This window comes from Phocoena phocoena, chromosome 10 (assembly GCF_963924675.1).
Source record: "Phocoena phocoena chromosome 10, mPhoPho1.1, whole genome shotgun sequence".
Lineage (NCBI taxonomy): Eukaryota > Metazoa > Chordata > Mammalia > Artiodactyla > Phocoenidae > Phocoena > Phocoena phocoena.
The window spans coordinates 69,522,906-69,547,753 of record NC_089228.1 but is presented as its reverse complement, the minus strand read 5'-3'; the positions used below and the strand labels follow the sequence as shown (position 1 = coordinate 69,547,753).

General features: G+C 48.6%; 2 protein-coding genes across 2 annotated transcripts in view; both read right to left on the bottom strand.

Moving 5' to 3' along the window:
• GLP1R (glucagon like peptide 1 receptor) overlaps positions 1–528 on the bottom strand; it is a 31,774-nt gene extending 31,246 nt beyond the window's left edge. The window contains exon 1 of the mRNA XM_065885044.1: positions 439–528. Within this exon, the coding sequence (XP_065741116.1) occupies positions 439–516 (78 nt within the window). The 5' untranslated portion in view covers positions 517–528. The remainder of the gene's footprint in view (positions 1–438) is intronic.
• Positions 529–19,525: 18,997 nt separating this feature from the next.
• DNAH8 (dynein axonemal heavy chain 8) overlaps positions 19,526–24,848 on the bottom strand; it is a 322,160-nt gene continuing 316,837 nt past the window's right edge. The window contains exons 91-92 of the mRNA XM_065885438.1: positions 22,632–22,753; positions 19,526–19,813 (exon numbers count right to left, since the gene is read on the bottom strand). Coding sequence (XP_065741510.1) covers positions 19,526–19,813; positions 22,632–22,753 — 410 coding nt within the window. The remainder of the gene's footprint in view (positions 19,814–22,631; positions 22,754–24,848) is intronic.

The window sequence follows — 24,848 nt, the reverse complement described above, 5'->3', positions numbered from 1 at the left end:
CTCTGCCTTCCCAGGGGGTCTTTGATAGTGAGCGGGGCACGGCGGGGAGGGGTCTGGGGCACAGTGGAAAAGGGGAGGTCGGGGAGCTCGGGCTGTGGCCGGGCCGCTGGCACGGGTTTGCGGCAGACGGAGTTGGGAAAGTGGTCGGGGGGAGATGCGGCGCAGAAGTCAGCGCACGGCGGCCGCGGGACAGCCGGTGGCCCGGCAGAGGGGCCCGGGCGGCCAGGAAGGGGGCGCCTGGCCGGGGCTGCGGGAGGCGTCCGCCGTCCGAGCCCCCACCTCCGACACCCAACTCTCCAGGTCCCACTCCCCGAGGCTTGGGTTCCCGCCGCCCGCGGTCGCGGAGTTTCGCTCAAGTCGCGGCCGCCGCTGCCCGGACGCCGCGCCCGCAGCAGCCCACGCCGCCGCCTCCCCCGCCCCGGGGCCCGCGGGTCTCACCTGGGGGCGGGGGCCGGCCCTGCCCACCGCCCCGAGCAGCAGCAGCGCCAGGCGGAGCGGTCCGGGGGCGCCGGCCATGGCGGGGCTTTCAGGACTGGGCCATCGCTGCCACCTGCGGCACCGCGCGCGCCACTGAGCCCGGGCGGCGCGGGCGCGGGGGAGGAGCCGGCGCTGGGCCGCCCCGCCCGCAGGAGGGGCCGGGTGGGTCCCGGCTTTCCGCCCCCGCGCGCGGAGGCCCCTGGGCCCGGCCACCTCCGGACCGGAGGTCCCGGGCCCTGCGCTCCGGGCTGGCGCCGCTCGGGTTCGGGCAGTGCAGGAGCCGGGCCGCCCCCACCCCACAGCCGGCCTTCCTCCCGGATCCCCCCGCTAAAGAAAGCCAAACCACCCCCCAGCTGTCCAGGATACCCCGTAGGGAACTGAGGTGGAGAAGCGCACGGGACTTGGCCAAGGTCACACCGACAGTCAAACCCCTTCCGAAAAGTGTAACCCCAAGAGCTGCGAGTGGCGAGTAAGACAGATCCACCCAGAGGGGTTACCCGGTCCCCAAGACCTCTCCTCATTCCCGGGTTCTGTCCCGAAGGCAGCCCTGGGACAACCAAGGTTGGGGGGACAATGACAAATGAATGGATCAATGGAGCCCTGCCGGTGGGGAGGGTCTAGAAGGCCCCCCGACTCCCGCAGCCCCCGTGGCCCCTGCTCTGAATCACTGGGGCTCTTATAACCCCTGTGTCCCTTGGATAACGTGTGCCCAAGGCTGTCCTCTGTGCCTCCTGCGTCTCTGTCTCCCTGCTTCGTGGAGGCTCTGTATTATACCTGCCTTTGTAACACCCCCCTCAACCCCCAACGCAGTGCAGGCCAGGGAGTAGGATGGGACACAGGTTCACCCTCACCCGGGCTGTGGAAGACAGTGCTAAGAAGGCACTGGCTTTCTGTTCCCTAAAGCCAGTGTGGAGTGCCAGTGGGAAAAGGGAATTACACCCCTCTCCCAAAAGAACTTTGATGTCACTATTAGGAAGGGGGGGGCAGCAGCACTCAGCTTTGACCTACCACGGGGCATGTCTGGACCATTCCAAAGGGAAAGGGAGCAGCTGTTGGAGTAGCTGCTCCTCAGGGAGAGAACAGGACTTCTCAAATCTCAGAGCACCGAGGAGGGGAGGAAGGGGGAGGGGGAGGGGGGAGGAGGCCTCCAGTGGGAGGAACCAGGGGCTCCCATTTGCCAAGAGAGGTCTTCCTGTCCTGCAAGCTCCCTCTCACTACCTGAGAGTCATTTGTTCCCTCCTCTACCCAGAAGTCAGTCTAACAGTCACCTTATGTGCCACTTAGGCTTCGAGTGACAGAAAACCCCTAATAACAGTGGCATAACCAAGGGCTCTGTTATGTAAAGCAAGGCCAGAGGTTCAGCCCAGGGCTGGAGCAAAGGCTCCCTGACCATTAGGGTCTCCAGCTCTTTCAGTTTCCACCATTCTCATGGTTCAGGGCTTCAATCTAATGATCCAAGGTGGCTACTCCAACTCTGGCCATGATATTCAAATTCCAGCCAGCAGGAAGGAGTAAAGGGAAGATGGGTGCACCTCCACCAGTAAGGACACATCCTGAAAGAGGCAGCCATCAATTCCACACCCCATGGTCCCCACTCAGACACATGGGCACAGTTAGCTTTGAAGGAGGCTGGGAGAGTACCCTTAATTCCAAACAGTCACTGGCAAGGTTAAATATTAGGGCTTTTATTACTCTAGAAGAAGGCAAGATAGATAGATAGATAGACAGACAGACAGACAGCTAGATAGATTATTAGATAGATAGATAGATAGATAGATAGATAGATAGATAGATAGATAGACAAATGACTTGCAGGCTCTGCTATATGAGGGCTGGGGGTTGGGGAGAAGAGGAGAGGATAGAGGAAAATAAGGGGCTAGAACTGAGTCTTTACCATGAAATTATCAACCTCCAAATTACACTTAATAAATATCAGTTGAACACCTGCCATGAGCCACACACTGAACTAGGTCCTGGGCAAAAAGTGGTGATGCAGTCTGTATCCTCAGAGGGATAGGAATGGAAGGGCTGGAATACCGCTCTCTAGACTAACACTAACCATGAACAAAATCAAGAGCTATCAGTACCACGTACTGAGTTCCCTCTCTGGGCCAGGTGCTGCCGAATGCTTAGTGTGCCCTGATCTCCTCAAGTCTGATGACCAAGTACTATTATACCCGTTTTATGGATGAGGAGACTAAGGCTCAGGGATAACAAATGAGCTTCTCAGAGAGCAATGCTGGCTTTCACCCCAGGTCCACCTGCCCCGAAGGCTGGTGCAGGAGAGGGGACAGGCTCCAGCTCTGCCAGCCCGTCTTGGGAGCACCTCCCCTGTGGCTCCTTTCTCCTCAGCCCAGACCTCTGGGTCTGGCTCCTAACCCCTATGCCCAAAGCTTCTCCCATGGCCCTAAAGTGGGGTACCCTCAGCTTCCACTAAGAGAACTTGGTTTTCAGGTTATTTTCAGAAATGGGAATGGGAGCAACTGATGTGTGCACCTGAGGAAAAGGTGCTGTAAAGGCCCTGGACCCGTGGAGACAGACCCCAGAGCAGGCCCCCCACCTCCTTTGCTCCTGGATGAGGGGACCCTCTCCTCAGTGGGAAGGCCTGGCCAATGGGCAGAAAGGAGTCTTTCTCTTGGGGGAAGGGTGAGGAGGGAGGGAGGGGCTAAGTAGAGGGAAAAAAGAGGGTGGGATGGGGAGAAAAGAAAGAACTGCTAAGAAGGACAGGTGTCTCTTGTCCATATAGTTCAGGTTCCTTTCCAAGCTCCAGGTTCCTAAGAAGCTTGTTTATTTTCCAAAGTTCAAGACCATATCCCCATTCTGGTGGACCAGATGAGGAAAGAGCCAAAATCTTCTAGCCTAGTATAAATACACATGCATGCGCGCACACACACACACACACACACCTACACACAGATCTTAAGCTCTGTCAGTCCTGGGTTCAAATCCAGCTCAATCACTCACTGAACATCTCTGAGCCTTGGTCTCACAGTCTGTAAAATGGGGATAATAATAAAGGCCAATGTTTACGGAGTACTTGCCTTGAGCCGGGCAGTGTTCCAGGAGCCTCGTGAGTGTTATTCCATTTAATGCTCACCATTGCCCTCACCTTAGTCATCGCCTGGAGAGTCTGAAGGTTTGCTAGGAGGAGACAGAGACCACAGGAGCAGGCCCAGGAATCTGTTCTGCCAGGAGCCAGGGGAATGTGGCTGTCAGCAGCTCCGGAGTGAAGGAGAACGTCACCAAGGGATGCCCCGAGGCAAGGGCTCCACCCCTCCACTTCCTGCTTCTCTTGTTGCGACCCTGTCCTCTGCTCTACAACCCTGGGTTGTGAAGTGGGATCATGTTTCTCCCCATTTTACAACGGAGGACCCCAAAGTGCAAAGCAGTGGAGTCACTAACCCAAGATAGGTCAAGATAGCCCGAGAGAGCCTGGATGCGACCCTCGCAGACCTCGCACACTGATTGCACAACCACAGTCACACCTCACAGGATTGTTGGACGATCAGAAGCAGCACTTGCCCAGAATCTGGCGCTCCTAAGTCCTCGGCAAATGGCAGTGTTAACGCTGCCACCACTGTTATTCCCCATGGCCCTCCATCTTCCCAGCTGTCACTGCCCCAGCTGAGCCAGGTCTCAGCAAGGCAGCAGGTATGGCTGCTAATGCCCAGGGCTCCAGCTCAGTGCATCCCTTCCCGGTCCAGGTGGCTACAGCACAGTCCCCCAGGTCTGGGGGAGGGGGGAGGCTAGCTGGACCCAAGAGGCCCTTCCCCCCTGTGCAGTGCCTCTATCGCTGCCCCCCGTCCTCCAGCCCAGCCGAGCCTCCCAGGTGCTGGGTCCTGTTCAGCTCTGGGCAGTCAGCTGGGGAGGATTTATAGCCTCTTGAGCTACAGTGATTATTGCTCTCTTGGGCGGATGCAGCACAAAGTATCACAGCATCGGTTTCCTAACTGACTCTTCTGTTGAGGGAGAAGTCGGTGTGATTGCTCCCACTTTACAGGGAGGGAAACTGAGTCAGGGGATTTGCTTGAGATCACTCAGCAAAGTGCGGGCAGGGTTAGTGGAGCAAGGAAGAGAAAGCAATTGAGGTGAGAACAGCAAAATTCCCCCTCTCTTCTCCACCTGGGGACTCCGGCCAGAAATGACTGGGGCTCCTTCTGTCTCCCCTGGGAGGGATTAGTGTCAGCAGTGGGAAGCAGGTGAGAGAAAACCCAGGGGAGGGAGAGGGTCGTGCAGAGGGGGGCTTAGTGAGAGTGGCAGAACCAGTGAGGGGGCAGGTGTTGCCCTAGGAGCCATCTGTCCCCTTCCTTTTAACAAGAAGATTGCGTAGCAGAGCTGGCTGGATGCTCCCCAAATCTGGTGTGTGTTTGTTTCCTGGGGCTGCTATAACAAAGCACCACAAACTAGGTGGCTTAAACAATAGAAATGTATTGTCTCACAGTTCTGGAGGCTGGAAGTCTGAAATCAAGGTGTCGTCGGGGTTGGTTCCTTCTGAGAGTTCAGAGGAAGAATCTGCTCCAGGCCCCTCTCCCAGCTTCTGGTAGCCTCAGGCATCCTTGGCTTGTAGATGGCATTCTCCCTGTGTCTTCACATTGTCTTCCCTCTGTGTACATCTCTGCGTCCAAATTTCCCTTTTGTATAAGGATGCCGGTCATATTGGATTAGGGTCCACCTTAATGACCTCATTTGAACTTGATTACCTCTGTAAAGACCCTATTTCCAAACAAGGTCACATTCTAAGGTACTGAGCATTAGGGCTTCGAGATACCTTTTGCGGGGGGACACCATTCAAACTATAACACACGGAGACCACATTTCCCAGTCTCCCTTGGTGTTTTGTGCGGCCAGGGGATTGTGGAGGAAAGTGGTATAGGTTCTCTCCAGGCTTGGCCCATAAAACCTCCCACACAATCCTCCACACCCTCTCCTCCCCCATCAACCAGCTGGACACAGATGATCCAGTGGAGAATTCCAAGGCCCACAAGATAGAAGGAGCCTGGGTCCCTGGATGACAGCATGGAGCAGAGTTTCCTGCTGACCTGCCCTGGATTGCATGGTGTTAAGCCACCGAGCCTGGGGAGCTGACTGTCACCGCAGTTAATCTACCCGACAGACACAGCCGGCATGCGCCCCTGGGGGCAGGGCTGGTTAGTCCAGGCAGAGGCCTTGTGGAGGTCCCCTCTTTGTGGCTGTGAGTAGGTGAATGAGACCCCTCACTCTGGGCCCATCTCTTCCTCCCCTTCATCAGTGGACAGCAGCATCGCAAAGGGGATTCTGGATGGCGTGGCCGTGGCTCCTGTTTGTCCTTATCCATCTCTCTCTAGCCTTCACCCACAGCTGTTCCCACCTGTTTGCCTTTTCTCCGGAGAGAAGGTGGGGTGGGGGTGGGGTAGGTTATGACGGAGCCCACACTGCCCCTTCACAGAATTAAAGCTCTGCAGGAAAAGAGGAAACGTGCCAAACTTCACACGTTTGGAAATCAAGTGACGAGGAAGCATCACACAGGCCTTCTCACCGTAGCCTTTCAGCGCCTCGTCACGGCGTCATGGTGGAGAAACCCACTGTGACCAAAATGAGAAATGAAACTGTCAACCCAGGTCTAAAATAAGAGGTGTCCCCAGCTGACAGGCTACCCGGCCCACAGGCAACAGCCTCTTTCTTAGAAACTCTCCCCAGCTGGTCCCCTCTCGTGGCATCCTTCAAACCAGCCAGTCATGGGCCTCAAAGACCGGGGCAGGAAATGCTCCGTGGAGGGACCTGCAGGCCCCACAAGTTCTCTCTGAAAAGAATGGCTCCGCGCTGGGGTGGGGAAGCTGCCACTGGCTTTCAGGAGCCGGGATCACCTCCAGGGCTGAGTCAAGGTCACCGTAAATCCTGGCAGAGTCCCCCGGAGCAGGGAAGGACGAGCATTTGCCCGACTCTTACCCGGAGCCTTCTGGATCGCACGCTCTCTGACACACTCATTGCCCTGAGTTTTGCACGATAAGAATGTGGAACCCACTCACGCCCTTCTCCTGAATAACAGAAAACACATGCAAAAGGGAAAACCCAAAAGTCTCCGGGCCAGCTCCTCCCAGCAACCCTTGAGACTCTGAGTGCCGACTCGACTCGGACCTCACAGGTCACACCTGGGATCCAGCTTAAAGTGGCTGCAGCCACCTGGGCCTGCAGGACTGTAGGACCTCTGACCCGGCCGATGTCTCCCGCACCTCCGCAGGATCATAGCCCAGAAATTTCTGCTCCCGTTACTGGTCGTTTCTCTTAGTTCTGACGAGTGACACGATAACACTTCAGGATTCGAGACTGGCCTATGGTTGGAGGAAGCTCACAGTCTCCCTCTGTTGTTGTGGCCTGATCTCTAGACCCGGCCTCAAGTGGACCTGTGACTTGGCCCGGCAGGTGACGTTTTCTGAGGACCCAGTCTATTTCATTTTTTCCCTCCCGAGGCCAAGAGTCACTTCCTTCCCTGTTCTGAAAGCTCTCACTCTCCATGCACTCAATCATGCTCTGGTTTCTGGCTCATTTGCTAAACGGGATGGCAAACAAATCTGATGGGACTATCCAGCACCTAATGGCTCAGATGTCCAATCCTCCACCACCCAGGTGCTCTCAGGAGGAGCTCCTCGGGGTGGGGAGATGGGCTCACAGAATTAATTTCAAGCATGGCACTTTTGCCATAGAAAAAGGCACAAACACTTCTCCGAGACAAAAGCTGATGCTGGTGCTACAGGAGGGGCTGGAGGGCCCAGGGGTCCTGGAACGGGAGGCTATGGAGGCTTCGGCAGCAGCTGGGCTGCAGTCTCAGTGTGGTCAACACCAGGGTTAAGGCCCCTGAGCTTGTGAAGGCAAATTGAGGACAAGGAGTGTCTCCGCATCATCAAGCCAGGTTGCCTGTGTCCAGGACACGAACATCAAGTCTCTTCTCTCTGTCCTTCGAGGAGTTTGAGATCTTTGACACTTTTCTGGGGATGCCCCTCAAGAACAAGGTTCTAAAGATCATGCTCGTTCAAAAGCAGACCTAGGCTGGCCAGTAGACCATGTTCAAGGTGATTGTAAGCATCGGGGACTACAGCAGTCCTGTCGGTCTGGATGTCAGGTGGCCCAAGAGGTATCCACTGCCATCCACAGGGCCTTCATCCTGACCACGGTTTTCGTAATCCTGGTGCGGCGGGACTGCTCGGGGAAGGAGATCAGCAAGCCCCACACATGCCACGACACCGCAGCTCTGTGCTAACGAGCCTCATCCCTGCCCGCCCTGCTCCGCCCTGCCCTGGGCCTTGTCTCGGCCCCTGTGTCCAGGAAGCTGCTGTTGATGGCAGATCTTTGCCAGCTCTGTCAGCTTTGCCGAGGCCCCTTCAATATCACACCCAAGAGCCATAGCTGTGACCTCCGGAAAGAGACTGTTCCCTACGTCTCCCATTCAGGAACTCACTTACCCACACCAGAGTATCCGGGGGTGGCCACCTCATGGTGCTTTTACACAAGAAAAGTCAGTGAATTAAACCTGAAAAGCAAACCAACAAACAAAAGTTCCACGAACGTACAGTACCATCAGGCACTGAGGAGCAAGTTCCCTTGCAGGCTCCCTACTACTGCCTGGTTTAGGGGAAAAGCCCCGGTCAGGTGTGGGAAGTCCTGGGCTCTCACCCTGGTTCTTCTGCTATTTTCCTTTGTCCCCTAAAGCAGATGGCCTCAGCTTTCTGCGTCTCAGTTTCCTCATCAATCTTGCCATGGCCCACCTATAGGACTGTTGCGAAGATCAGATGAGAGGACACGTGTTAAGAGCATTGCAAACTGCAAAGCCTAGACATGAGGAAAATTCACGGTCATTCTCACAACGGTCTTGACCCTCCCTGGTCCCCCCCCCCCCCCCCACCAAGCTGTCCTCAAGTGTCCTGTGCTGGAGCCAACCCGGATCTGTTGTCATGGCTGCTGTCACGTTGTCGGCCTGCCTTCATCCACATCTGGCCTTTGCTCCTGCTGTGCCCTTCCCCTAAAAGGCTCTTCTCTTTTATTTCCTTCGGCCAAATCCCATCCATCCTTCATGGCTCAGCCTAAATTCTACTTCCTCCAAGGGCCTTGCCCAACCCTTGACTTGAAAAGCCCAGTCTCTCTCCTCTGCGCTCCCACGCCCACTTGACCTTTAACCGTGACCGCTCTCTGGCTGGCATCGTGACTGTTTCTGTGCAGAGTTTGTGTTCTCTGCTGCAGCACACGCCTGGGGACAGGGTCCCTCCTGCATCTTAGTTGAGGGTTAGCATGGAGCTTGTGCGCAAAAGGTGCTCAGAACCATCATGTTAATTTGCAATGAGTGGAAAAGGACTCAAGAGGTGATCGATGTCTTTGGGGCCTGGAGGCAGAAGATGAGTGGCCCGGCTCCAGGGAGCAGGTCCATAAACATCATTTGACAGAAAATCCCCCAACTTCAAAGCCTAGCAATTTTAGATTATGTTTGTATGGAAGGCTTTTCAAATAGCAAAACTTTAGATCTATGTCTCCGTGAACAGATGTGGAAGGGAAAATCAGTTCCTCATAGGATTGGCTTATTTGTTTTTTGTATCACAGTGCTAAATATTATGCACCAAGTGACAAATTAATACATAAATTGACCTAGAGACACACACTCTCACTCCCTTGGACAAGCATGGCGTGAGGACCGGCAGGACCTCCTCGTGGCTGGACGTAGCGGATATCTGCACATCATGTGTCGGTCAAGTTGGAATTTCCCAAAAAGATGCTGGAAGAAAAGACTACTCTAATCAAGACAACTTTAAAAGAGCCCAGGCTTTTCCCCAGAAGAGGGGAAATGCTCACATCATTTGTTTCGGGGACACGTGGTATGGAAGGCTGCTGCCACTTTGCCATTGGCTCCGGAGCCTTTCTGGGGCTCTTAGAAGATGTCAGGCAGCACTCTGGCTCCTTCCCACCCATGCCCTCCTCCAGGCTGAGAGAAAGAGACAGACCCGCGAGCGGTGCCCTCCCCTGGCATGATCCCCGGAGCAGGTAATGTGAGCAAATGAGTGTGACCACCACCTTCCTTCTGAGGGTGTCAGTCCCTGCCCTCTAAGGAGCCTGGAAGGCAGAGCAGGTACGTGAGAGGCAAGGACAAGGCCAGAAGAGGAAATGCATCTGCTCATCCCCCGGGCCAGCTGTCCCACAGGGTTCTGTGAGCAGGGGAGGGACCTGGGGGTGCTGTCGGATCCGGAATCCGCCAGGGAGTGCCACTGGTTGTGCCAGCTAACTGCCGGCAGCCAGGGACGGGCTTAGGCTTCTGGAGAAAGCAGACTAGGCAGAAAGGGCAAGTCTATCCTCTAAAAAAATTCCATAAACATGGAAAAAGACTAAAAGTGACTGCTTTCCCCAAGAGAGGGGGTGACACATAACAGGCAAAGCTTCTGACGTGGTCTAGCTAAATGCCTAACAGTTGGTTCTTAGCTCTGGAAAGAAAGCGGGAGAGAGAGAAAGAGAAAAAGAGGGAGGGAGAGAAGGACTAATAGGAGTATTTTCTATTTGTCTGGCCATCTCTCATTCAGGTTCTCATCATGATGGACACTGGATGCCTTTGCGGGGACAATAGGAGAGGAACAAATAGAAAGAGGGAGGATTTGCATAATCAGGAAGGAATATGTGGAAACCGCAAATGACAGACGGATATCCTGACCCCTCAGACCCGGGCTGAAGTCCCTGATCACATGTCTGTGGGGGGCTGGGGTCTCAGTGACAGAAACACCTGTGAATCTGTCAGTTGGGAGATGGGAAGAGAGCCCCCCTTTCATAAACACCATCTTGAAGAGGCTGTGAAGGTGCCAGGAAATTAGAGGCTTAAGCATCGAATATTCTGCACTGCGTCAAATGAGGATTTTGCCTGGAAATGGAGAGGAGGTGCTTTAATTAATCAGCCCCAGCCTGAGTGAAAATGAGAGGAGAGGCAGCTTCTGTCGGGAAAGGCAGGGAGCTGCCAGCACGACACGTGTGAAGTGAGGAGGAATTTCCCTGCTCCCTGAGGACACCTGTTCAATTAAAACTGTTTATAAAGAAACAACTGTAACCCTGTCAGCCTGCCACATCCCACACTCCCAGCAAGGGTGGTTATACAAGCACCAGGGGATGAAGCAGTATGAGTCCCACTGTTCCCTGGCTCCTTTTGGGGGGAAAGGAACAGGTTGGGAGAATCTGCTATAAACCAACAGCTTCTAAGGAGCTGGTATTGATTCAGGGTAGACGAAAAACATTTTCATTCTTGAGCATGACTCCAAAGTGTTTATATTCATCTCAGAATATTGTGTGTAAATCAAGACTTGAGCATTCAAAGGATACAGTTCCTTTTTGCAGTCAAAGCCAGATGCCAGAAGATAGAAGCAATGGAGTGGACTTTTATCCATGTGCTTAAGGTACAAAAGTCATTTTTTTCTAAGACTGAATACAGTTCTCTCTTTCAAAAATTCTTAGAGGGACTTCCCTGGTGGCGCAGTGGTTAAGAATCTATCTGCCAATGCAAGGGACACGGGTTTGAGCCCTGGTCCAGGAAGATCCCACATGCCACGGAGCAACCTAGCCCGTGTGCCACAACTACTGAGACTGCTCTAGAGCCCGCGAGCCACAACTACTGAGCCTGCATGCTGCAACTACTGAAGCCTGAGCCCCTAGAGCCCGTGCCCCAAAACAAGAGAACCCACTGCAATGAGAAGTCCGTGCACTGTGACAAAGAGTATCCCCCGCTCGCCACAACTAGAGAAAGCCCACGTGCAACAACAAAGACCCAACACAGCCAAAAAAGAAAAACATTCTTAGAAATTTAAGGCTGTGAGCAAAATAGTCATGAAGAATTGATGCTTTCAGATTTCAGTTGTTTTTTGTGTTTTGAGGGTTTTTCAATATCTGTCCAGTGGCTCCACTCAGCCCTGGGGGCTCCCTCAGGCAGGGACGCCCCTCTTCCCCAGCCACTCAGAAGGGACAGGAATCACACCCACTCAGGTCTCTTTCTCACCCCTCCAGGCACTCGGAAAGCTCCCTTCATTTCAGGGATGTGGAGTTGGCGTGCAGACGTCAGAAATACTCTCACTGAAGTTGTTTAAGGTCCTCAGAGGAGAACATAAAGAGGAAGCCAGAGAAAACATGTTCATGATTTGTTTTCTAATCAAAGGAGGTGAAGAAAGAGGATGAGAGGAGAAAAGCAAGAGTGTGGAGGAAGAAAGGTAGTCCATGGATACCCCACGCCTCCCAGGTCCCGCTCAAGTCCCAGGCTCTCCTCCCCCAGCTGCCAGGCGCGTAGGCCTTAATCTGCCCAGTCCCCTTGACCCCCCCCCCCGGCTCCTGTGGGGCTGCCTGCAGGGCCATCCCTGCTCCACAGTCCCCGTGGGGTGGCTTGGGCCTTTGCTGTGACCGCATCGCAGCCCAGTTTCTCCCTCTGCCCAATCCTGCCTCCTTCCCTCCCCCACAGATGCTGTCCCCAGGAGCTCTTCCCAGGAAACCTGCACTCAGATCTCTAGCTCAGAGTCTGTTTCCAGAGAACCTGACCTAAGACAGGGAAGGAGCAAAATGTTTAGTGTTTCTAATGGGTGGACACGTTTTTTTTTTATCAAATGTAGAAAAGGCTCGTAAGCCAATGTCTATACAGCCCTGGATAACCCTTGGTGGATTCCTTCTCCATTCAATATAAGGCACGTTTTTGGACGTATGCTACAGGTCCTCACTTTTCCCAGAATGCTGTCCTGTGACATCTTTTTCTGTCTAAAGCAGGATCATTTTTTAAAACCTTTAAAAACGTTAGGGATTCCATTAGGCACCTAAGATTAAGTCACTGAGTTACTTTAACTGTGAGTGGCTTTTTGGCTAAAATGGAAAGGATCTCCATAGTTCCCTAATTTTTTTCATTTAGGATAGTGAGTTATTTTTCATACTTTTGCTCTCTTTTACACTTTGCTGAACTGTGTTCTTTAAAATAACATCTTATGCTCAACATTGCTAACTCTTAGAGAAATGCAAATCAAAACTAACCCACAACAGTCTGAATGGCCATCATTAAAAAGTTTACAAATAACAAATGCTGGAGAGGGTGTGGAGAAGAGGGAACCCTCCTACACTGTTGGTGGGAAGGTAAGTTGGTGCAGCCACTATGGAGAACAGTATGGAGGTTCCTCAGAAAAAACTAAAAACAGAATTACCATATGATCCAGCAATCCCACTCCTGGGCATATATGTAGACAAAACTCTAATTCAAAAGGATACATGCGGGCTTCCCTGGTGGCGCAGTCGTTGAGAATCTGCCTGCTAATGCAGGGGACACGGGTTCGAGCCCTGGTCTGGGAAGATCCCATATGCCGCAGAGCAACTAAGCCCGTGAGCCACAACTACTGAGCCTGCGTGTCTGGAGCCTGTGCTCCGCAACAAGAGAGGCTGCGATAGTGAGAGGACTGCGCTCCGTGATGAAGAGTGGCCCCCGCTTGCCACAACTAGAGAGAGCCCTCGCACAGAAACGAGGACCCAACACAGCCAAAAATAAATTAAAAAAAAAAAAGGATACATGCACCTCTATGTTCATTGCAGCACTATTTACGATAGCCAGGACATGGAAACAACCTAAATGTCCATCGACAGATGAATGGATAAAGAAGATGTGGTACTTATATATGTACAGAAATACTACTCAGCCATAAAAAAGAATGAAATAATGCCTTTTGCAGCAACATGGATGCAACTGGAGATTATCATACTAAGTGAAGTAAGTCAGTAAGAGAAAGACAAATACCATATGATATCACTTATATATGGAATCTAAAATATGACATAAATAAACCTATCTACGAAGCAGAAACGGACTCACAGACATAAAGATCAGACTTGTGGTTGCCAAGGAAGAGGGGGATGGGGGAGGGATGGACTGGGAGTTTGGAGTTAGTAGATGCAAACTATTACATATAGGATGGATAAACATCCTATATCCTGGATGGATATGCTACTATATAGCATAGGGAACTATCTATACTCAATGTACTGGGATAAACCATAATGGAAACAAATATAAAGAAGAATGTGTATGTGTGTGTGTGTGTGTGTGTGTGTGTGTGTACACACACACATATCTGAATCACTTTGCTGTACAGCAGAAATTAACACAACATTGTAAATCATCTATTTCTATACTTCAATAAAAATAAAATAAAATAACGTCTTACTGCTTCTTCTTTTGCATGTGGACAAGGAAGCTGCCCTACAGGGGGCCTGGGTCCCAGGACCGGACCTCGAGTCTTATCACTTGGAATCTAGAGCTAATTCCTCCAGCTCCTTCCTGTTGACAATGCATCTGCTGGTCTAGAATGTTCAAGAAAGCCCAGAAAGAGCATGTTAAATGAACCTGCTAATTGCCTTAAAAATTCCTGAATTTTAAATGTACCGTTGTTTTCACACCATACAACTGCTGTTATTTGCCTAATAGTCTCTCTCCTGTACACATTATCCTTTCCAGCCAGACAATGAAAGCTGCTCAAATTAACAAGTCAGAGAAACATAGATGTCCTATTTTCTATGCACAATGATGAATTTTGGAGGTTTATGCCATTAGACTCTGGCTTCAAAAAAACACAAAAAAATCCAATAGTACCTTGCAAAGTTCATCAGAGCATAGACTGGAACCATCCAGCCTGGATTCAAATCCCCAGCTCTGTCACTTACTAGCTGGGAGAACCTGGGCAAATTATTTAGCTTCTCTGGGCCTCAGTTTCCTCATCTGTGAAATGGAGATGATAATATCAGAGCTCATAGGGTTGATATAAAGGTTACATAAGTTAATGCATGTCAAGTGCTCAGACCAGCGCCTGGGACACAGTAACACCGTGTTATTAAGTCACAGACCTTATCGTAAGCAACGATGAGCACACAGATCTTTGAGTCTTTCTTCAGAGACCCTGGCAGTTATTCGTAAGGACTTGGCTAGGAAAACAGCTCTTTTCCCCAAATTGTAATGACAGAAGAAACATCCAACTGGACTCTCCAGGCTATAACCTGCTATGTCTTTCTTTTTTTTTCCATTATGGTTTATTACAGGATATTGAATATAGTTCCCTGTGCTATACACTAGGACCTTGTTGTATTATCCAGTCTGTACATAATAGTTTGCATCTGATAATCCCAAACTCCCACTCCAACCCTCCCCTTCCCCTTTCCCCACTGGCAATCACAAGTCTGTTCTCTATGTCTGTGAGTCTGTTTCTGCTTCGTAGACAGGTTCACTTGTGTCGTATTTTAGATTCCACATATAAGTGATATCGTATGGTATTTGTCTTTCTCTTTCTGACTTACTTCACTTAGTATGGTCATGTCTAGGTCCATCCATGTAGCTGCAAATGGCATCATTTCATTCTTTTTTATGGCTGAGTAATATTCCATTGTACATATGTACCACATCTTCTTTATCCATTCATCTGTCAATGGACTTTTAGGTTTAAACTGCTATATATTTCAACCATCCCTGCTTACTATTCATTTCATCAACTTAGTTTCTGAATGCCCCAATTTGGCCTCCACATCATCTTTCACATGACTTGTTTTACTTCCATTCTAATGGTCTCTCTTGTTCAATGCTAACTTCACCTTGTTGGGTGTAGAGCAACAGCCTCCCCACTTCCGTTCCTGTATCAGTCCAGAACCATCAGTGGTTTCCCACTGTCATTCCATCGTATTCCCAACATGCCCCCCTCCCTCGACATGCCCTCCTTTCCCATCATTTGCCTACACTTAACAAATGGGGTCACTTGCTGTTCATTCCTTCTTGCATTCAGTCAACACTTGCTGGGGTGCCAAAAGCCAGACTCTGCTTGCTATAGAATGAGGAGCCAGAGACACATGTTATTAATTCCCAGGGTGAAAATCCCTAAATTCAGTTGCAATCAAAGTGCAGAAGGAGCAATAAATCCTACCTGGGGGAGTGGAGAGGGGTCACGGGGTCCTCACGGAGGATGAAGAAAGGATCAAGTGGTGTAGGGAGAACTTTTATTCACAGCTTTATTGAGGTATAATTGAGGTACAATAAACTACACACGTTCAAAGTGTACATTTTGGCACATTCTGACACATGTGAAATCATCACCACCATCAAGAGAATGAACACATCTCTCACCCCCCAAAGTGTCCTCCTGCTGCTTTGCAATCTCTTTCTCCTGCCTTTGCTCCACTCCCCCAGGCAACCACAGATCTGTTGTCACTATAGATCGGTTTGCATTCTCTAGAGTTTTGTATGAAAATGGAACTATACATTATGCACTCTTGTTTTGTCTGGCTTTTTTCACTCAGCATAATTATTCTGAGATTTGCCTACGTTCATCCATGTCTGTTCATCAACTGTTTGTTCTGTGTTACTGATGAGCAGTATTCTATAGAATGGCTGTACGTAGTTTATCCATACAGCTGTGGATAGACATTTGAGTTGTTTCCAGTTGTTGGCTATTACAAATAAAGTTTCTATGAACGTTCATGGGTAAGTGTTTGTAGGCACAATGCTATTATTTCTCTTGGGTAAATGTCTAGGAGTGGAATGCCTGGGTCATGTGTTCAACTCTTAAGAAACTGTCCAACTGTTTTCCAAAATGGTTGTACCATCTTACATTTCCTCTAGCAGTATATGAAAGTTCCGGTTGTTCTGTGTGGGAAAGCATTTCTTGATAAGGGAACAACATAAGGATGAAAATATGTGTGATGTTCAGGGAACATCAAATAGTCCTAAAGGCAATTGAGCAAGTTGAGTGATGGGGTGGGCGACAGGCAGAAATTTTATTTTAGGCTAGCTCATGGAGGGCTTTGGTATTTGGAGTATACATTCCAGGAGATGGAAATTTTTTGAAGGCTCTTGAGGAGGACCTTACATGGTCTGGTCTCTGTCTCTGGACGTTCCATGTAGTTTCCCATCTTTATAGTGTTTTTTCCCCTCACGCTGTTCCCTTCCTTAGAATATATCTACTGTCTTGGTACCATCTTGGTACCATCTGTGGAAAGACAAAGACCCAACTGAAATGCTAACTTGTCTTCAAGTTCATCCCTCATCCCTGAGTTTAACCATTCCTTTGTACTTTGCGCATGGCCCTGAGTCACACCCACAGTACAGGTGAGTCCCCTATTCACCTGAGGTCTCCTTGACAGAAGAGAGTGGGGCTTGTTCATGCAATGTCACCCTCAAGACTGGTCCCTTTCACAAGATGTATCTAGAGACACTTCTTTTTTGGTCTTATTTTTATGCAAAATCCAAACTAAAATAACATTTTAAATCAACAGAGTTATAAATCTCATTGCTCATTTTGCCGAGACCAAACTGAGAATATGTGGACTGACTCCAAGGAGAACCAAAAATTACTTTTTTCTCTCTCCCAGCTTCAGCCGATTTAACCACTTAGTCCCTGATCCTTTGCTCCTTTATGCTCCCCAGGTCTCCCTCACTCAAGTGTGGCAGATTATGTAATTAGTAAAAGAGTTAACAATTTTTCTGAGAAAACGGTTATGTGCTTATGCAAGTTCAATGGCTCAGAACATCTAAGGAAACCATTAAGCAAGCCTGGAGAAAGCAAACAGATCTGGACCCCAGCCAGCTCTGCAGAACTAGGGAGAGCGGAGAGGTACCCACCGTGAGGAAGATCATTTTCTGAGGCACCGCTTGGAAGCCAGGTGCCCATCCCTGAGGAAGACCCAGTATTCATCTCTCTCGCCTCTGTGTTGACACACAACAAAATAATCAGCAACCGCGGAGAGCTCCCAGGAAATGCGACGTGTGTAGCCTTAAACAGTCTGATCCATGATCTTTGCTAGATTCACATCCTTCCCGTCTCTTTCCCAAATTTTCCATAGGACATTCAAGTCATTAGAAAACGTCAAACCTGATTGTTATTCTCTGAAAACCTACCACGACACCCAGGGGTTTAGACTATGCAATTTGCCTTCAGTAATTCTGGCAACTGGATAGGAATATGAATAAAATATGTTTTATTTGGGCACCTGTAGTTTGGTTTGCTATAATGTGTTTTACTTCCGCTCTGCTCACCCAGACAAGGCAGTTGCTTCCAGATTCTAGCTTCCGTTCAGGACATTCTTTCCAGAGGATGCCATCTTTTCCTTTAGTGTGACTGCAGGCTGAGGGAAGTGCCAAAGCACTTGGGCCAGGGCCTCAGCACAGAGCAGCTTGCGGGATCTTAGTTTCCCAACCACCACCGCAGTGAAAGCATCGAGTCCTAACCACTGGGCCACCAGGGAATTCCTCGTTTACTTGATTTTTTAAACTGCCGTGGAGGGTTCTGTGGCTTTGACATGAATCAGTATCAGGAGCCACGGCTACAATTTGCATCCTATAATATATTTTCCACTGTTTGAAAATACACTAGATTATGGTGGAATTTCTTCTGGGTTCTTCCCTGGACATGTCTCTGGGCTATTGCTTGGCCATCTCTGATCAGGGTGACACAAGGATGAGAGGGGAGCAAGGCAACATGAAACACCCCCTTCCTTCAGAACAGACAGAGGGAACGAAGCTTGTGGATTTAGCTGGGGACAGGCAAGAGGATTCTGGATGGGAAAACCAGTAGAGACAGTTCTTCAGTACCCAGAAGCTGCATGAACATTCAATTTGAGACCCCATCTGTTTCGTTAAATTGACAATTTCCTTCGGCAGGAAATAAAGGTTCATATGGAGTTTCAGACTAGCTACAGAGTAAGAAATGGCTTCACTTTTTAAAGACTTTCCTTTTTAAGGGATTCAGCATGTAACCTAATTTCATTTGATGGAGTTTGTTTTTCTTTCTTCATTCGCTGCCTAGAAATGTGTGCTTCCTTATCTCCTGCGGAGTTGAGGCTGGGAGGGGAGAGCTGGAGACTCAGAGTTCCCTGGGGCTCAAAAGCACTTAAAAAGATAATATTAAATAAAATTATAATAAATTGCAAGAGCAGCCATCCCAGTGGATTTTCTGTTTCAAATACTTCACACCACCAGCTCTAACTCCTAAGGGGGTACTGACTGGACCCCTCCAGTTTCCATTTCAGAAACACAGAGAGAAGACCAAACTCAAACGAGCAAAGGCTAACACATTAGCATAAACTCACACATGGGTCCATTTTATTCAAGGGAAAAGTGGGTTTTATCTGAGAGACGATTTCATCTGCTAGACTCCTTTTAGAATGCAACAAATTAATACTTACAGTTTTTTAAAATTCAAACATTCCGAAGTGTTCTAACATGAAGATAGGACTTTATCTAAAAAAAATAATAATTATAATGGAATATGATTGCCTGGAATAAAAAAACCTTACTTTAGAGTTGTCTTTTTAAATATTGATATGAGGCTAAATGTCCATCGACAGATGAATGGATAAAGAAGATGTGGTACATATATACCGTGGAATATTACTCAGCCACAAACAGGAACAAAACTGGGTCATTTGTAGACATGTGGATGGACCTAGAGTCTGTCATACAGAAGGAAGTAAGTCAGAAAGAGAAAAACAAATATCATATATCAATGCATATATGTGGAATCTAGAAAAATGGTACACATGAACCTATCTGCAGGGCAGGGATAGAGACGCAGACAAAGAGAATGGATAGGTGGACACAGAGGGGGAAGAGGGGGGTGGGATGAACTGGGAGATTAGGATTGATGTATATACACTAACTACCGTGTGTAAAATAGAGAGCTAGTGGGAATCTGCTATAAAGCACAGCGAGCTCAGCTCGGTTCTCTGTGATGACCTAGATTGGTGGGATGGGGGGTGGGTGGGTGGGAGGGAGGTCCAAAAGGGAGGGGATATAGGTATATGTATAGCTGGTTCAGTTCGTTGTACAGCAGAAACGAACACAACATTGTAAAGCAATTATACTCCAATAAAAAATAATAATAAATAAATAAATATTGATATGAGGGAAAACACATACACACAAGCGATTGTAGGATATCAACTTTTTAATTTAGAAAGGGTAATCAAGCAATTATCAGGGAGAGAAGATATGCCTCACCAAGTCTCTCAAGAGCACTGGCCACCCACGTGGCTCCTCTGCCCTCGTCAAGCGGAAATGGACTTACTTGATGTCACACAAAAGGGCCACACCTCTCAAGATCCAGTGATCTGGGGACATGACTGTTCGCAAATACACCACGGTGATGAAGGTCAAGTCAGTTCGCCTCGGTTTCTTGTAAATAGGACACACGTACAGCTTGGGGTCCTTGGGCGCTGTGGAATTAATGGCGAAGATATGCAGCACGGGCAGCTGCGTGAAGAGCACCTTGGGGGTGGATTCCGTGAGCTTCCCGTTCCGTCTGTCCCAGGCTGCTCCATCCAAGTACAGCCCATAAATATACACACCTTCCTGGAAGAACCAAGCGTAAGGTAACAGGAATTTTTTTTAAAAATTAGGTGCTGTGAGATGGGCATCCAATACCGTAAAAAAGGTTGTCAGTTTGGAAAGAAAAGGTACACCAATCTTAAAACACTACCAGAAGAAGAAAACACCACTGGACGCATTCCAGTGAAATACTGAGCCCAGTGTTCCCCTGTGGCATAGCTTGAGGCTATTAGCGCTGTTGAAATGTTCCTATTACTGGAGATTTGAGCCTGGGGGTGGCCTGCCTGGGACTGCGAACTTAGCCAGCAGCACCAAATCGCCTCTGCAGGGAGATGAAAGTCTCTGACAGGGGAGGTGGGAGCACAGAACAGGACTCAGAGCTGGATGTCACTCGGGATCTCAGCCAACGCTGGCCAAGCCAATATGTGGCTCTAATTTCATCTCGGTTGTTGGATCTAGTGAGACGAGCAGCCAGGTCTGACGAGCAGCCAGGTCTGGCCAGCAGGGGTTCGAGCACCCTCAGAGGCTGGGTATGGTAGAGGGAGAGCAGGTGTGATGGGCGTAGGGGGAGGGCGGTGAGGGCGGTGAGAATTGGTCCAAGAGTGGCTGACCTCATCCTTGTGTCTCTGTCATTCACACAGTAGGACCTGCCCTCAAGGGCCTCATTAAATCAGGAGACAAGACACACACACACACACACACACACACACACACACACACACACACACAGAGAACAAAATGTAAAAGACATGACTTGAATACCAGCACACGCTTGTTAGAGGGGCTGCCTGATGAATAGCACTGACTGAGGCTAAGTGCAGTGACTTGAGGTGAAAGGTCAGTAAGGGCTGGAATGCTCGGGGACCCTTGTGGAGGAGATGGCCTTGAAGGGTGGGCTGCGTTTGGAAAGATAGAGGAGAAAGGGTGGGCATCCCAGGGAGGAGCAATACTACAAAGAAAGGCAGGATGAGCAGCAAAGCCCAAGCATTTTATAATATTTAGCAGTAGGTTCAATGGTTATGAAAAATAAGTTAGGGCTTAACTGTGGAAGAGTGTAGATGCCAGACCGAAGAGCGTGAACTTTATTCTGTAGGCAGCGGGGAGCCATAGAACATGTACTCAGTAAGAAAAAAAGTCTAAAGGGAATCACGGTGGAGACTCCAATAATCACGTAAGATCATAAGATATACTTATGTAGAAGATGGTGACCAGTTTTCCAGTTCCAGTGAGGGTAGGGTAAGGGGAAGTAAACGTAGATTATAATAAAAGAGAGGGAGATTAGCTGCAAAGTGTTTTCTGGAATCCCTCATGTGGGCTAACAGTATAAGAACCATACTTTTTGAACCAAAACCTGAAGTACATGATTTGACAGTAAAACCATGGGCAATCCCAGAAAATCAGGACATATGATACCATCATTAAGTCAGTAGGTGACAATTGCTACATGAAAATACAACCACTTAGGCATCATCCAATAGTAAACTGTATCCTTTTAGGCTCCTTTCACTCTAAGAACTTTACAAAGTCGTAGTTAGAAGGTGTTTGGATGGAATAGTCTCTTGCAAAAACTCATGTCCACCTAGAAGCTCAGCATGTGACTGTTTGGAAATAGAACCTTTGCAGATGTAATTAGTTAAGGTCATAGTGGACGAGTATATGACTGGAGTTCTTACAAGAAGAGGAGAAGATACACAGAGATACACACAGGGAAGGAGCCCACGTGATGAGGTAGGCAGGGGTTGGAGTGATGCAGCTACAAAGTCAAGGAGCACCAAGGTTTGCCAGCAGCCACCAGAAGCTAGGTGAGGGCCATGGAGCAGATTCTCCCTCAGAGCCTTTAGAAGAAACCAACCTTGCCAATGCCCTGACTTTGGACTTCTGGCCTCCTGAACTCTGAGAAAATAAATTCCTGTTGTTTTAAGTCACCCAGTTTGTGCTACTTTGTTACAACAGCCTTAGGAAACTGATACAGATCTTGGTACCAGGAAACAGGATGCTGCTGTAACAAATACCTGAAAAAGCTGGAAGAATTTTGAAGGCATAGTTGAAAAAGCCTATGTTTCCTTGAATCTAGAGATTGTTGGTTGAAATATGGAGGTTAAAGGTGCTTCTTCTGGTGGGATCTCAGACAAAAATAAGGACCATGTTATTGGAAACTGGAAGAATGGTGATCCTTGTTATAAAGGGGCAAAAAGGGCCAGAACTTGGAAATCATCTGGTCCAGCCCCCTGATTTGACAACCGAGAGGGTAAGAGTCAGAGAAAGGGAAGAAGGAACTAAGATATATTGAATATCTATGTGGGGTCTGGAACCAAGCCTAAATGATCCCACTGAAGTCTCACAGCTATCTTTATTGAGGTTGAATCATCACCCTCATTTTACAGATGAAGACGTTGAGGCTCAAAAGAGTTAAAGAACTAGCCCGAGTTCAAAGGGCAGGTAAGCGTCCAAGCAGTGGCTCCCAGGGGTGTCTGCTTATCTTAGAGCGTCTGCCCTTCCCCCACCCAGGTGTCCTTCCGCACAGCGTCCTGCAGCTCTTGCCAATTCTGTGAGTACCCCACAGCAGTGGATGGAGACGGGTGGAAAATCCTTTTCAGCAAACACAAGTGTAACTCGTAATTACAAAGAAATGCAGTCTGGGGAGTTCCCAGAGCTTGTCATTCATTCCCACTCTGGCAAACGCTGGAGCTGTTGGCATGGAGGTCTCCAGGTTACAACCGAGGAAACCCTCACTGCAAAGCCAAAGGCCTTAACGGAGACACTTATAGGTCAGTGTTCAGCAGAACTTGAACTTTGAGCCCCAGCTCCAGAACTGTCCCTGCTGTTGCCCACTGGCACCTACCGCAGGGGGTGACATGATCTCCTCCTTGGTCTGCCGCAGAACTTCGTTGTGAATGGTCACGGAGTCCAGGGCCCAGCCTTTGTGGGCGCGGGTCACCTCCTGTCTCATTGCCGTGAGGAAGCCTTAAAAAAAGAGAAAGAAATGATTTTGATGCCTTGGTGCAGTCCACTCTAGAAACAAGAAGGGGGTCATGTTAGTTGCTTATGCATCTCCAGATGCGTGCCCACCCAAGAGGAGTTGAGATCAAGCCTCAGGGGGGAGATTTCTTTCCGTGTTTTGTTTCAATGAGCTAAATATGCCTTGCCAGCTGACAGCAGGAAAGCAGCACCCTCTCTGCCTCAGACAAGGTCTTGGTTTAAAATTCTCCTGGGATTTCAACCACTCAGGTCTCCTAAGGGTTGTAACCCAGTGCTAGCCTATAGTCTCTGTTTGAAGATCCAGTATCTAGGAATAAGACTGAAATGGTCAAATATTCTGAGACCAGCATTCCAATTAAAACTTGAATCAAACCATTATCAGCGTCTATTTGCTATCATGGAACAATTCCATTTAGTCTAAGGAAATAAGGCATAATGCCAACATAGAAAGCCCGACTTTCAGTTTGATCAAACAAAGCAATCACACTGGAAAGGAAAGCTCCATGTTTTAATGTGCATAATACAGTTATTTTAAGACAATACATGGTTCTGTATATTGTGGGCTTTCTTTTAACTTAGTATTCGCAAATCATGCCATTCAATTCAATAAGAGAAGTTTATCTTGTAGGGCAGCATTTGATGTTTAGAAAGCATACCTTAAACTTCAACATGGACTTCAAAATCTTAGGAAAATTTATCTGTGACCTATATATTATATTTTGGCCTCCATGTTAATACTGGAAACCATGAGGCCCTTTACTCATAATCATGAATAGATTTTGGAACCTGTGTGTCCCTACTACTCCTAGATTTGTGAACTCTGAGAACTTTACGGCACAAACCACCACATAAGTGATGATATTTTATCACGTTTGAATGGGAGTGGAAAGAAGAGGGGAAGTTACAAGGCATAATGGCAGGCGGTGAGTTAATATCCCTTGGAATTAGAAAGCAAGAAGAGGACCCTAGCCTGCTTAGTGAGAAAGCCAAGTTCTCTCCATTCTCAAGCCCCTCCCTCATTATTAAATTAAACACTTGGGGAGGCACTCATTCATTCATTCATTCATTTGTTAAATCTCTTAGGAGTGGCCACCATGTACCAGGTACTGCTCTAGGTGAGATGCCCACAACGATGAAGAGGCCACCCGTGAGCCCTGAATTCAAGGACCTCAGTCTAGAGGGAACGTAGACATACAACACGATGTCGTTATGAGTAAAGAGGTGAGAACAACGTGGACCGCTCGGGAAGACAACTCAGGGAAGGCTGAATTAAGAAGATGAAGTTGAAGATGAGTCTTGAAAGGATACGTAGGAGTTTTCCAGATGGGACGATTCCAGTTAGAGGAAGAGCACGTGCAAAGGCATGCAGGTCTAGGCTAAAGGTGAGGAAATGATGGCAGATGAGGTTAGAACAAAGGTAGAGGCAGGATTTTTCAGGGTCAGAGTTTGGACCTGGTGACTCTGTGGATGGTGGGAAGCCACTGAATATTTGAAGCAGGCACATAATCTGGTTGTATTTGCACCTTATAAAGTTTACTCAGAGCCCTCACCAAAACAGAATTTGGGTGCTCAAGAAGAACCCTTGCATTAATCCAAAAGAAAAGTTGGTCAATCAACCAGAGTAGCTGACTGAAGGACTTTTATAAGTGATTCTTATAAGGTCGTAGTTTCATAAAACCAAGAGTGCCAGCAACTGCTGGTCAAGGCCTATCCGTACTCTATGTGTGGAGTCACTTGAGGTGATCTGATCAATGTGATTATGTTGACTTCCATTTTAAATACTGGGGATCCCATTTTTTAGTAGTTAACATGTTGTGTGTTTGGTAGTCAGGTATATATGACCACAATAATAAAATCCAATTCTCCCTTCTAAGCGACTCTATGAAAATGTCATTTTCATCACTCAACATTAAGCTTGCATTCACGTGGAGTATCAGACACCGTGTATCCAAGTAGAGTACCTGGAGTTAAATCGGCCCTATTTTATGATATTTTAAAATTCATCATTGATCAATGAATCTATCACTACAAGGTCATAATGCACAAGGCATGAATCCTGGTCTTGACCATCCATCTGTAC